The sequence below is a fragment of the Dromaius novaehollandiae genome, chromosome 1, assembly GCF_036370855.1.
Source record: "Dromaius novaehollandiae isolate bDroNov1 chromosome 1, bDroNov1.hap1, whole genome shotgun sequence".
NCBI lineage: Eukaryota > Metazoa > Chordata > Aves > Casuariiformes > Dromaiidae > Dromaius > Dromaius novaehollandiae.
The window spans coordinates 134,782,363-134,795,707 of record NC_088098.1 but is presented as its reverse complement, the minus strand read 5'-3'; the positions used below and the strand labels follow the sequence as shown (position 1 = coordinate 134,795,707).

The window sequence follows — 13,345 nt, the reverse complement described above, 5'->3', positions numbered from 1 at the left end:
CTACTCTCTGCACTCCTAACAGCCAACTAGCCAACTGAGACGCAGCAAGCTCCGTTCCAACAGATGAATCAGCACATCTCATACCATCCGGCCATAATGTGTTTGCCTAGTAAAGACACTAGCAGGCCACCCATTCACTGTATCTGAGAACCTCTACTTTAACCTAGAAGGCTACAAAACCCCAGCTTTGCTGATGTGGGGGCCATTGCCATGCAGTGGATGTGGCTGCAAGACAGCAAAGGTTGGATTGCCAGAGTCAAGCTAGCAGATCTTTCTCCTGAAACTTATATTCACAGAGCTGTGCTAGCACTGAACATTGCTCCTTGTCTATTTTCATTCTACAACTTTTGTAATGCAAATCTCTGACAAAGAAAGTATAGCACAGCAAAGCTTGCCTTATCTCTCTGCAGAGAGGCAAGAGTATTTTTCTTCTTCCAACACAAACATTGGTTTACTGGCTCTGCAAAGCCTTTCTCTAGCGGACTGCTAAATCAGATGTTTCTGACAACAGCAGAATGCCCCACTGAGGAAGTTATAGCTGGGGCCACAGGCAGCCTTAACGGTGAACAAAACACATTCAGATCCGTTCAAGGAAGTACAATCCATGCTGTACTGCTGCCATGAACAGCAACACAAAACAGATATGGGAGAGAAGTGTTAAGAGGGAGAATTCCTCAAGTAGATTAAGAAAAAAGAAGTATCTACTTTTTCCTCTGCAGCTGGGTCCTCGGCATGTCCCCCATACCCTGCCCTGAAAAGTACTTTTATTCATCTTGGACTCACAGAGAATCAAACTCTGTGCAGCAAGTCCCACAGATGTCCCTTACAGCAGGGGCACCACTCCCAGAAGACATGTACACCAAGAGCAACTAGTGCCAGATTGTTCAGTGCAAGAATCTCATACCAGATGGGATAACTTCCCTCACAGAACTTACCTCATTGCTGTTTGACTGAATCGTGGCCAAGACCAGCAGGTTTCTCCCTCTTACAGCCACATACAAGATCTTAGTAACTAATAAATCCTGCTGAAATTCAACTAAGCTTTTGACCTCAATTAATTGCCGATGACTTTTTTACATTGTGTCTACACATTACATTTACTGCCTTTTAAGCTTCATTTAATATTTCTATGACCTTGCACTATGAGACAGAGGAGCTGGAAATATCCACTTTCTTTTAAATATATACCTTTACTCATTTTTCTCTCTAAATTACTTTTGACTAACTTTTTAAACTGATATTCTGACATCTTCCAAAATTTATGTCCGACTTGAGAATACCATGAAAGCGTCATATTTAATATTGGGGATGGAAGATTAAGATAGAGGGACACATAAAAGTGGGACAGATTTATGAGACTGTACCTCACTGAATCTATCAGATTTTTTTCAAGTCTCACTCAATCTGGCAGACTTTTTGCAATCCCCAGAACAACTCTACTGAGATCCTTCAAAGTAGGCTGTTATCACAAGGATTTTATACTAAATATTCATCCACACACAAACACAAATTCCGATACAATCAGTAAACTATCACAGTTGCAAGGAGACTATGGGAAGGCAACTATTAAATCTGTTAGCTCTACTCAGCACAATAGAACAGTCACTAAGAAGCAGTCAGTAAGACATTCTCACTTTGGCCATCCCTACGGAGCTTGCATTCAGTTCAGGGATGCCCTGGTTTGTCTTATCACCACGTTCCCACATTCCATAATCCTGCAACAACAACATCAAGAAAAAATTGGCATGATTACATGCAAAAAACAATCCCTTCTACCGCCCCTCCACATGCACAGACCAACAACAAAAACAGACCTCTGCATGAAGCTAGTTTATTCACCAGACCCCTGTATGAAGCTAGTTTGTTTAAAAAAAAAAAAAAAAAAAAAAGACACCCCTGCCCCGCAGTCACTCTTGGGAGAGGCCTTCCTATTGTTTAAAGAGAAGTACATAAAAATACACTCCAGCAGGATCAGGTCTACAATCATGAACCATTTTCCTCACAGAACAGAGCAAAATCCTTGATCCTGCATACCTCTCCCAGTACCCCTTCAATTCATCACTTTCAGAAAACATGTTTGTTACCATTTTGCTTTTTTTAGAAAGGTCCATAGGATTTTAGGGATACATCAGGACAACTACAAATAAAGCTCAGACTCATGCTGCAAGAAAAACTATTAGTATGATAGAACAAACATACCTCCATCCAGGTAGCAGAAGATCCCTCCACAGCCCTCCCAAAAATACTGATCACAGTGTAACACACTGACAGATTGTGACATCCTCTCATTGAAGAAGTCATCCATGGTTTTTCTTCTCCACCAAAAAATTATTTTTGACTCATATCAGATGTGTATTCAGATCATTTACATATAAATAATTACTTACAGCAACTTTGTAGGCAGCTTCTATGTAAAAGACAAGATTCTGTATGAAGGCAACTTCATCAAGGGTGAAGACAATACGCAACCCTGATTGAAAGAGGGGAAGAAATTGATTATACTGTGTTAAAACTGAAATATTTACTCCTCAATGAGTCTCAAACTTTTAGCTTATTTGCTAGCAACTATTGTCCACTAAATGGACAACAGGAAAATTACCAGTGATTTCAAAAGAAGAGGCAGCAAGCCTCAATATTTGCTACTGATAAAAATATTTCAAATGCTACTCTTTTTTTTTTTCTTTTCCTCCAAAGACCAACCCCTCCCCCCAAAAAACAACTCTGTAAGGGTGATGTTCAGACACAGTAGGTACAAAGCAGTGATGTGTGAGCCAGCTCTGGGTGCCAGGAACAGAACAGCCCAATTCCAGCAGCACCCCACCCCTCCATCTGCTTCAGAAAAATCAGACATGCACTGTGCTGCGGTCAAATGCAAGGGGCTCCAAGGACAGAAAAGCAAGTAGGGAACAAAAGGAGAGCCATATCCTCATAGGAAGAGTACAGTTGTGAAAAGCATCAAATTAAAACAGTGCCAGGAAAAAAAAGGGATACAAACAGGAACGGAACACCTGACTTGATGTAGTCACTCTCTAAAGAAGCTTATCCATCAGCATAGTCTGCGCAGTCTTCAAACACGAAACTCTTCTCTGACACAGCTCTGAATACCTCAGGTATTTGTATGCCAACAAACGTTAAGGGAATAGATGCTGCCAGGGTAATTACTATAAATCTGAAATCCTAACTAAGCCACAACTCTTTCCCACATAAATATTTCCTTCTAAGTAATAGCTATGTAAAGGTCTTTGATGCTAGTTGAAACTTTTCCTTTTTAAATGAAAGAAGACTGCAACAATAGTCAAGGCTAAAATACCTTCTGCTTACCTGATGCAGTCATCTGTGCCAAGAAGAGCAGGTAAAGGGAAGTTGCATCTACTTGTAGATGCCCCCACTGGTCATCCCCGACCACTGTGGCACAGGTAGCAGAGTTATACTTCGCGTGCAGACAGTCTTTGGTACTCTGTGTGTGTTTGAACTTCTCTACCTTATCTACCTAAAACACAGCACAGATTTTAAATCTTAAAATCTGAGTAAGAAATTATCCAGTCACAAACAATTTCAGAACAGACATCCACTCTTAGGAGAGGAGAAACTTGAGGTCCTAGTTTTTATTACATCACATCAGTGTGTTTTGACTGATCAAGGTGCTTAAACACATTCTCACCTTTAAGCTTAGACTAAATCCACATCTTCTCAGGAAAGAATGAGCTTTAACTAAGATCTGAACTTAAAGCAGTTTCAGCTGTGCATCTTGGCGAAAATCAATTTGCAAAGGCAAAGCTGCAATCTGCAATTTGCTCTGAGCATGACCTCTAAAAAGTGCAGGTGAGATCACAGTTTTGCTCAGGGAAACTAAAGAATTTTAAGATGACTCCGTATGCCACTTTGTATATCCCCCTGCCTCCAAAAAAAATCACTGTATAAACTTCCCCCTCCCCCCCAAAAATATATGCTTCAGATGAAATGCTCTCTAAATACAACACATACTTGTTCAACTCAAAACCTAAGGCAGAAAGATTTCTCACCTGGTGGCAACACAAGTATGAGTTAGAAACTTTTAATCAAACTATTTATTGCTATGTTGCTCTAAATCCATGCTACTATGTTATGTGCCAAAAGATGAGTACTTTTCCATATGATAATGACTTAGAGAATTAAGGCTCTTCTTGATTCTGGACAATCATGTTTTCCAGAATACTCTCCTCCTCTCCCTTCATCTACCAACTGCAGCTACAGAACTGGATCTAATCTTGTGCTAAATGCAATAAATGCTACTGGGTTATAACATTACCTGTCTCATCATGCACTGTAAGAGTCCCCGCATCAGCTTCACAACGTTCTGCAGGAACAAAACAGATCAGTGACATTCCCACATCACCAGCCTCATGAGCTGTTCCAAACAGCATTCAAGAACAGCAAAGTTCACACCCCCTACTAACATCCTGCCAAAGGTACAAACGCATACTTGTCTGAAATGCTTTTTCCTAACCCCAACTTTACAAACACATTTTTTCTTTGGAATGTGTGTGTGTGTGTGTGGGGGGGGGGGGTTGGGGGGATCAATATGCAGAAGCTTAAAAAATGCAGTATTTCTTACCTCTCAAAAAGCATCCCAGAATTACTTAGCAGCCTGGAAGGATTCAAGATTCTGATCTAATTCTTTGGTTTTCTATGGGATTACAATATACTGGTTGATTTTTATTCCCACACCCCTGTCGAGCAGGAACAACCCTCTGATCTTTTTATCTGGCTAAGGAAGTAACAGTAATAACAATGATTTTTAGAATGACAGATCCAGGGAACACTGGTAAACACAAAGGGATAACCTGTGGAATTTTTTCACCTCTTTGTAAAGTACAACAGCAAGCAGATGACAACTGTAAAGGACCTTTAGCGTATATAAAGAGAAGCATAGGATTTTGTCTTAAACAAAGAAATTAAACCCATCTCTTTATCTAAAAACTATTACGGCTTCAGAATATGATCATGCAAAGCAAATTGTCACCACAAATGTCAATGGCTTGAGGAATACACATCTGCATAAGATTTACCCAATGCCTTCAAAACCACAGCAGGACACTGTAGAAGTTTTCAGCAAACTTGCCTGCTTAACATCACCCCTTCCACACAGGTAAGCCAGGAAACATTCAGCAAGATGGACACTAATTCTCTTTCACTCTCCATTTAACTAACCTCCCCTTCTTTCTCTACACTTACACTTCTAACATCTGCTTTCCTAACTGTATAAAAATAGCATTAGGCATTATAGAATTTAAGAGCACAGATCTGTGTCAGTTTACTCCTCTCCCATTCTCTACCATGTGAGTTTTAACAATTTGTAGGTTTTGCCTTCTTTGGTTCTGATCAAACACACACTTCTATATACCATGTATGACTTTCATGAGGCTACTCATGCTCAAGTTTCAAAGACTGCTACTTTAAACGGCATGTTTCTTACAGGGAAGAATGGTTTAGCAGATAAATTGCTAGCCCAGTATCCAAACAACCTGAACTTGATTTTCTGCTCCACAAGATACCTCAAGTGAGATCTCAAGATTTAATCAAAGGCTTGTAAATCTGGGCACAAAATATCTTAGAAGCCTAATTTTCACTAATCATTCAACCAACCAATGGAATTTTGACTCCTTCAAGTTTGTTTTGGATTTGTCTATTTTAATTCAGTTGCTGACTTCTCTGTTACTCACTTCTCCAACCCTAAATGAGTATCTCACTTCCTTCTTGGAAGGCTGCTGCATACTAGACACCACGTGGCACACAGATACTACTGTCAGAGGAATGAAACAGATTCATTCCAAGCTGGGACGCACGTATGGAAAGTTCCGCCACCTCCTAGGCATGACAGCAATGCAAATACACCATTCAAAACTGCTACTTTATGTTTGCAATTTTTTTTTCCCCATAAGGGATTTATGCAGAACTTTGACATACCTGCTCAAGTTCATAGGCTTTGGCCTTATCCTCGTCCCGGTCTGCATTCTTCCGATAAGCCATCCCCAGTCCCCACACGGCCAGGATGCTGTAGATGTTGTCCCGCACCCAAGCATCTTTATGGTGCGTACTGGCTGAAAGCAGCCCTGTAACTGGATTCTAACCACAGCAGAACAAATAATGAACACAAACGTTACTACCTGAAAACCCATCCATTAAGATGCAGCAGTGCTTTCCATATCCATATTCTTTGTAACAAAACCAAGAAAGAGAGCCAAAGATGACTTCACTCTGATTACACACTGTGGCTGCTCACGATTTTGTAATAGATGTAAAGTCAAATCTTTGTTTCCCAAACTCCCACAAGTGAAATGCAAAATTTCTTTTAACACGTCAGGCTATAAAGCTTATAGCATATCCTTATCCACCTAGGATGATTAGCTAAGTTTCTGAGTGGAATCTGAAATATACTGAAGAAAGATGAATTTAAATTTCACATATACAGAAGGAAAACAGGGTATTGGGTTAAAATTAGAAACCGACCAAGTATGGGATCTGTTCTTATCTATGTAACTGGTCTGTGACATAACCTTGAGGAAGTCCAAAAAAACACTACTTCCCTTCTGGGAAATGTAAAAAAGTATTTCTGTTTATTTACCTACTTGGTTTATGCACTAATGCATGCAAAGTCTTTTTATATCCTGCACTGGAAAATGTACAGAAAGACAAATTCTGGTGGTGTTTAATATCAATGTGGTCTGCAAACCAGAACACTAAGCAGTCTCCTGCATCCCAAATACTCCATTACTCTTAAATTTTTCATTTCATCATTAATTCCCATCACTTCATTATCATTAATGTTTTAAGAACATCTTTCCCAGCTGTATGTTTTTCATCAACAGGAAAAAAAAAAAAGAGGTAGAGAGGCAAAAGGTCAATAGAGCTCTCAGTCAAATTGAGCCTTTAGAGCCAATTGCAGTGGCTGAAAGACCAAACTTCAATGGAGTAAGCAAACAGCAGTTGCCGAAGCTGGTGTGACAAGGGGCAAAGATTCCAATAATAAAAAGGAATAAAATTTAGAAAAATACATTTACAATTACTCATTTCTGCCACACACTGTTTAACTCAATTTCTTCTGTAGTTATCTATAAGAAGGAAGTTTTGAGGAAGAAGGAGTTTCAAATAAAATTTCCTAGGCTTTGTGTGAGACATTTGAACAAAGACTGGTGACAGACTGACATACATTACTAGGTACGGGCAGTACTATTATTATTGTTTAAATACAGTAATGTTTAATGGCTAGTTAAGGGTAGAAGCATACAAACCTACTGAAAAATGGCCTCTGAGCCTAGGGCTCACAAATCAAATAGCAGCAGCAGGAACACCTACTAGTTTATGTGTGTGGAAAGTATTACATATGAGCCCAAACAGGACTGAAGAACTTAAAAGAACATCTTTTTGAACCAGAAAAGTAAAACTAAGGAGGGGGGAAAAAAAAGAAAAAAAGGAAGAAAGGAAACAAGTGAACAAGCAAAGAAAGGAGACCCCGTTCCCAGTTCAAGCAGTGCAGCCTTAGGCCTTGCTGAGTCTGCACAGAGAAAGCGATAATCTCCAAAGGCAGACCTCATATTTCCAGTATTTTTAAGGGACACTTTGCTTGCTTCTCTCCCTCACACACAATACAAAGAATTTCTGTGTAGCTGCAACTCTAGCTTGATAGAGATTGCCTAGCTGCCTGAGAAGAGATCGTTTTATTTCATTTTTCTCCGTTCTCCATGCTAGGCACAGTCCCAGCTGCAAAATAAAAAATGCCCCCACGTACTAGGATGGAAATCCCAGAAAAATAGCCTAGACCATTAGAAGACCATTCAGTCCCCAGGAACCTGCCCGCCTTCAAGAGGCTGCACAAAGTCCCTCCAGGAGCAGCTATAACCATTTCAGTGCCTTTGGCTCCCCTACATGAAGGTCCCAGCCCTCGGGGCGCACTGGGACTTAGTATTATCAGTCCCTTAGAGTCAACCTTTGTTCTAACACATTAATTTCTTTCCATGAACATTCAGAATATTAGCAGAGCAACAGAATCAAGTAACTAAAAGTTGTTTTTTCAAAGTGCTTACTCTTAAAAAGCGCAGTTCCTCTTTTCTTCTGTTACCTGCTGATACCATATGAAAAGTACAGCCTTTACAAGACGCTAAATAACATGAAGAAACACTGTGTGCACTTAACTGCAAGGATGCCAAAGGGCCTCTGGCTTAGCGAGTACTTCAAAGCATTATGTCTACACAGTGATTACTAATTGGACTAGTAGGCCTCATCCTGTAAATTACACTGGACAGACAGATCCACGGACGAAAGAACTGATGCCCACAGGCACTGTGAGGTGGGAGCACTGCTGCAGGAAGCTGATTGCTGGACTACAACTTTACACTGTTATATCATGCCCAGTTTTATTTTTAAGCGTATCTATTAGTCTGGAGACAAAAACCCAGTTCCTACAGAGGACCAGACACTAAGAGGAGTGTCAGTAACACAGGCACAAAAACAGTGGTGTTTTAACCAGAGCGCCAATACAAGCAAGCCCATGCTCAGCATCTGGCTGAAAGTGTATGTTAATTTGCATCTGCTGCATTGATCCATATTTGTTTGTGTGAACATAAGTGGATTGACCAATAAATGCATAAGCCCAAAGCTGTTTCTTTATCAGCTTCATATTCTTTTCCCTTACAGTACCCTAGCAATACCTAAAAGGCATACAGACATTAAATTTTTCTATTTTATGCACCTATCTTAAGATCCCTATTTTTGCTTATCTCATCAAAATTAACAAGAATAATAAACACCGGAGAACAACTCTGTAGGCTAGGATAGAGCACACAAGAAATAATAGTAAAATACTCTTGAATAAAACCTGACAGTCAAATAGAGCAACCATACAACATGACAACAGCATAGTGTGTTGAAGTCCCACGCTGGGCATTTTCTGTATCAGGCAGCCCTAAAAACATGATCAGTGCTGTATTTTCTACAGGCCCTATATGCACTGCTAAAGCACCTCGCAGCCCTCTCAAATGTCTACTCTTATGATGCACAAGAACCTGTGTCTCTGGCCACATGCCATGAGGGAAAGAAGACATTTGACGGGGAAGGACCCACACTGTTTACTGAGGCAGCGAGTTTGCCTTCTGGGGAGGCTCTTCAGTGCTTGCTCCACTACAGTATCAAAACCTATTTCTGGCTCCAGTTGGCCAAGGGAACGTGCACAGCAGGCAGGTCGCATACCAGAGCAGCCTGGTATAACGAATGCAAGGGCATGAGACAGGAGCCAGTAGTTTGGTCTTGGTATCTTCACACAACCTTCAACAGGCTTGCATCTATCATTGGAAATGTTACAAGGACTCATCAGCAAAACGCAAAGCTTTCAAAACAAGAAAAAGTTTGCTATGGATCCAGTCCTGCAAGGTGCATAAGGGAAACAAATTGTCATTGGCCTCAGTGAAGAGTTTGGTCTCATATTTTGAATGTTTGTCTGCCTCGTAGCATATATATATATATACATACACATACATATACATACACATACATATACATACACATATATATGTACACACACACACATACATACATACATTCCGATTTAAAATTTGCTTTTAAAATAATGTTGGTTTAGAAAAATTGAAAAGTACATAAGGACATCCATTGTTGCTACTGAGATACCTGACTCCTGGCATACTGAACACCTTTTCTTTTTCTTTTTTTTCCTTCAATCAAAGCAACAAGCTGCTGAACACTCCATGCATTCTCCTAACTACATCACTAGGACAGAGCTCTTTACTGTTGTCCTTCAGAGCACATCAGCTAGCATGCCAGATCTGCATGTCTGACAGGCCTGCAGATGCTAGGTACAAGGCTACAGTCACGTATCAAGCCTGTGCTGAAAGACAGTATCTCAGAGGCATCTTCAATGCCTTTTGCCTGTTCTTTCAGGCTGTTCCAGGACAAATTCATGGTTTACATTCACCTCCTTGACTTTGTCCTAAAAGAGGCCAGAAAGGCTCCCAGTAACAGTGAAGAAGCAACTTTAGAAGCTGCCATCTCTTGGCTCCCCTGAGTGAATCTGGTGCAGCTCCCAGCTCCGGTGTTCTGCTGTCCTGTGACCCGCTTTCCACACACAAAATTGATTTATTTCCTTCCCTTCTCTCCCCCTCCCCTACAAAAAACTCTTCCCTGCATTGAGCACTCAGTGGAAAGGAAGGCATCAAGTCATGAACGTGCATACAGGTACAGCAACCAGCAATTATAAAAGTACGGGTCACTGGTATAAATGCACATGTTGCTATTGTTACCCTTTTTATCAGTGTTTAATATTAATGTCATTAACATATAGCATTTATGAAGCATGTTTCATCTCTGGATCCCAGAGGTCCCATCTCTCCTCTAATGGAGGCTACCATCAGCGACCACATCCTACAAAAAGGGAAACCAAGAAAGGCACTGGAAGCCCAAGTAACTTGTCCAAGGTCATCCAGCAGACAAAAGGCAGAGACAGAAGCACTACTCAAGGCATCTCCCACACCCAACACAGTGACAGAGCAAAACTATCTCCTCACACCACTTCCATGTCCTTGCATCTGTTTCTAATGGGCTAACAATAACTTACATAAAAACTTCAGTCCACAAGTGTGTAGAGTTTGTGCCCACCACAGTCAATGACAAAATTCTTTCTGACCTAAGTAGATTTGAGTCCTAACCCTTTCTTTCATTGCCTTGTAGTTTCTTGTAACTCTCACCAATAAGTATATTTGTGAACTGATTCATGCAAAAAAACCTTGCTCTCATCTTTCTATACTGAACTATTTTAATTGAAGCATGACACTGCAGAGCATGCTGCAAGTGCCTGTTCTCAAAGCCTGCCCAGGTGCGGCAGGCACACTAAGCAGAGAGCACTAGGCTACACGCTTATGCATGCGCACTGACTAAAATATACAGTAGGTCACATTTTTTGCCTGCCAGTCCTGACATCTTCATTCTTTTACTGTTTACATATCCAAGCAGCACTATTAGACAAGCAGCCAGAGCCTACACAGCCTCATACCAAGATAACTCACTCCATCAAAATTAATATTGCAATGGTAAAATTATACCATCATGACAGAGATGAGAATCTGTCAGACGTGCACTGCAGTGTGCACATACTGGACAAATTATACCTGCTAGTCACCACGAACCCAGCTCTATTTCTGGTTCAGTCCTTCAGAGAGGTGATGCTGAGAGCCATATTTCAAAGGCATTGCTACACAGCTCTGTGCTGCTGGGACTTAACAGTGATACATGGTGTGTGTCTGTTTTTGTTTGCGCCCACGCGTATATAAAAAAAAATGTTACCATGAAAGAGAGCATTCTGTAAACAATGATTATTTTCATGCTCAGGCTCGCTATACTTCTGCATGCCTTTTCATGTATCCTCATGTGACCCACTACCAAGCATCCCTGAAGAGCTGTGCTGCTTAAGCTTACTCTGTGCTCCTTCAAAAAAATGAAGAGGAGGAGCGATTTGCCCGAGAAAGGGGATATTTGCTTCCACCTGCCTCTTCGTGCCTTGTACAACCAGGTTGTGCTCCCTCGGCCACAAGCTCCTTCAGAGCAAAACTGCCTTTGCTGCTGGTTCCTTGTGCTCTATGGCCAACATCGGTACCAGATGCAGCGCAGCAAATTTCTCTCCAGCTGCCCCACTGAGGGCGCCCCTCGTGGGGCAGGTGGTACCCACCACAATGGGCCCTGCCGGGCCACGGCTCCCCAGGGCCCCCACAGACACACAGCCCCCCACGGCTCCCCCCACAGGCCCTCACAACCCCCCCCAGACACTCTGCTTTTCACAGTCCCCCCCCCCAGACACGCAGCTCCCCACAGCTTCCTCGCAGCAACCCACAGTCCCCCCCAAAGACACTCAGCTCCCCACAGCCTCCTCACAGCGACCCACAGCTTCCCAGCACCTCCCTGACACCTAGATTTTCACAGTGACCCAGTTCCCCATACGCCCCCAGAGACACCCAGCTCCCCACAGCCCCCCCAGAGACACCCCAGAGACACCCAGCTCCCCACAGCCCCCCTCAGCTCCCCACAGCCCCCCCGAGACACCCAGCTCCCCACAGCTCCCCACAGCCCCCCCAGAGACACCCAGCTCCCCACAGCCGCCCCAGAGACACCCAGCTCCCCACAGCCCCCCCCAGAGACACCCAGCTCCCCACAGCCCCCCCAGAGACACCCCAGAGACACCCAGCTCCCCACAGCCCCCCTCAGCTCCCCACAGCCCCCCCCGAGACACCCAGCTCCCCACAGCTCCCCATAGCCTCCCCAGAGACATCCAGCTCCCCACAGCCGCCCCAGAGACACCCAGCTCCCTACAGCCCCCCCAGAGACACCCAGCTCCCCACAGCCTCATCACAGCGACCCGCAGCTTCCCAGCCCCCTCCCAGACTCTTAGCTTCTCACAGCGACCCACAGCTCCCCACGGCTCTCCAAAGACCCACAGGCCCCCCCAGCCCCCTCAAAGACCCCCAGCCCGCCGGCGGAGGCCGCTCGGCCCGCCGCCCGCAGAGGCCCCGCGGGCCGGGAGGTGCCGCCGCCCTCACCTGGTGGCACAGGATGGTCCGCTGCACCAGGCGCGCGTAGCCGTCCAGGCGCACCCCCGAGTTGCTGCGGCTCCTCATCGCCCCCCGGCCCGCCCGCCGCCGCCGCCGCCAGCAGCAGCGGCACCGCTCCGCGCCTCATCCGCCCAGCCCGGCCCCGGCACCCGCCGCCCTCTCCCGGGATCAGCCGGCCGCGGAGATGGCGGCGGGCGCGAGGCGGGGCCGGCGCGGGGGCCGCCTCTTGGCGCCCGGCAGCGAGGGAGCGGGGCGCCGCCGCCGCTCGGGGGGAGGCCCGCAGGCAGCAGCAGTGCCCGTACGGCGGGGCGGGGCGGGGAGAGACGGGGACCCGCGGGGCGCCGCGCTGCCCGGTGCCGGCCCCCCGCACGGCCGCGGCCCCGCCGCCGGCCCAGCGAGGCGGCGTCCCCTGCGGGCGGAGCGGGGCGCGGAGCCTCCCGCCTGGCGGGCGGACGGGAGGCAGGTGGCCCGGGGACGGCGCGGTGAGCAGCGCGGGCCCCCCGGGGCTGGGGGAGGCCGGGCGGGCGCTGCGGTGGCTGGGGCCGGTACAGCAGCCTGAGCCCCCGGGGGGAGGGTGGCAGCGCGTCCGTGCAGCCGGTGACTTTGAAGTCCCAAGCGCAGCTTTTCTGAAGAATCGGCTCCCGTGGCCCAGGGAGCACTAAAGGGCAGGTTAAATCGTCAAAAGTACAGGCGATGTGACAAATCCTTCTCATAACTTTGAAAGAGAAAATGCAAACGCTAGGACGTCTACCGACAGC

At 45.0% G+C, this 13,345-nt stretch overlaps 1 protein-coding gene across 6 annotated transcripts in view; it reads right to left on the bottom strand.

Moving 5' to 3' along the window:
- The window catches only part of PHKA2 (phosphorylase kinase regulatory subunit alpha 2), a 54,773-nt gene extending 41,808 nt beyond the window's left edge, over positions 1-12,965 (bottom strand). For 2 of the 6 annotated variants that reach the window (XM_064499318.1, XM_064499343.1), the window contains exons 1-6: positions 12,576-12,962; positions 5,947-6,105; positions 4,289-4,336; positions 3,322-3,490; positions 2,388-2,470; positions 1,635-1,715 (exon numbers count right to left, since the gene is read on the bottom strand). In XM_064499318.1, the coding sequence (XP_064355388.1) occupies positions 1,635-1,715; positions 2,388-2,470; positions 3,322-3,490; positions 4,289-4,336; positions 5,947-6,105; positions 12,576-12,653 (618 nt within the window). In that variant the 5' untranslated portion in view covers positions 12,654-12,962. Of the gene's footprint in view, positions 1-1,634; positions 1,716-2,387; positions 2,471-3,321; positions 3,491-4,288; positions 4,337-5,946; positions 6,106-12,575 lie in introns of those variants that run through there. The other 4 variants (XM_064499335.1, XM_064499349.1, XM_064499309.1 and 1 more) reach the window with 4 other exon arrangements.
- Between the last annotated feature and the right edge of the window lie 380 nt (positions 12,966-13,345).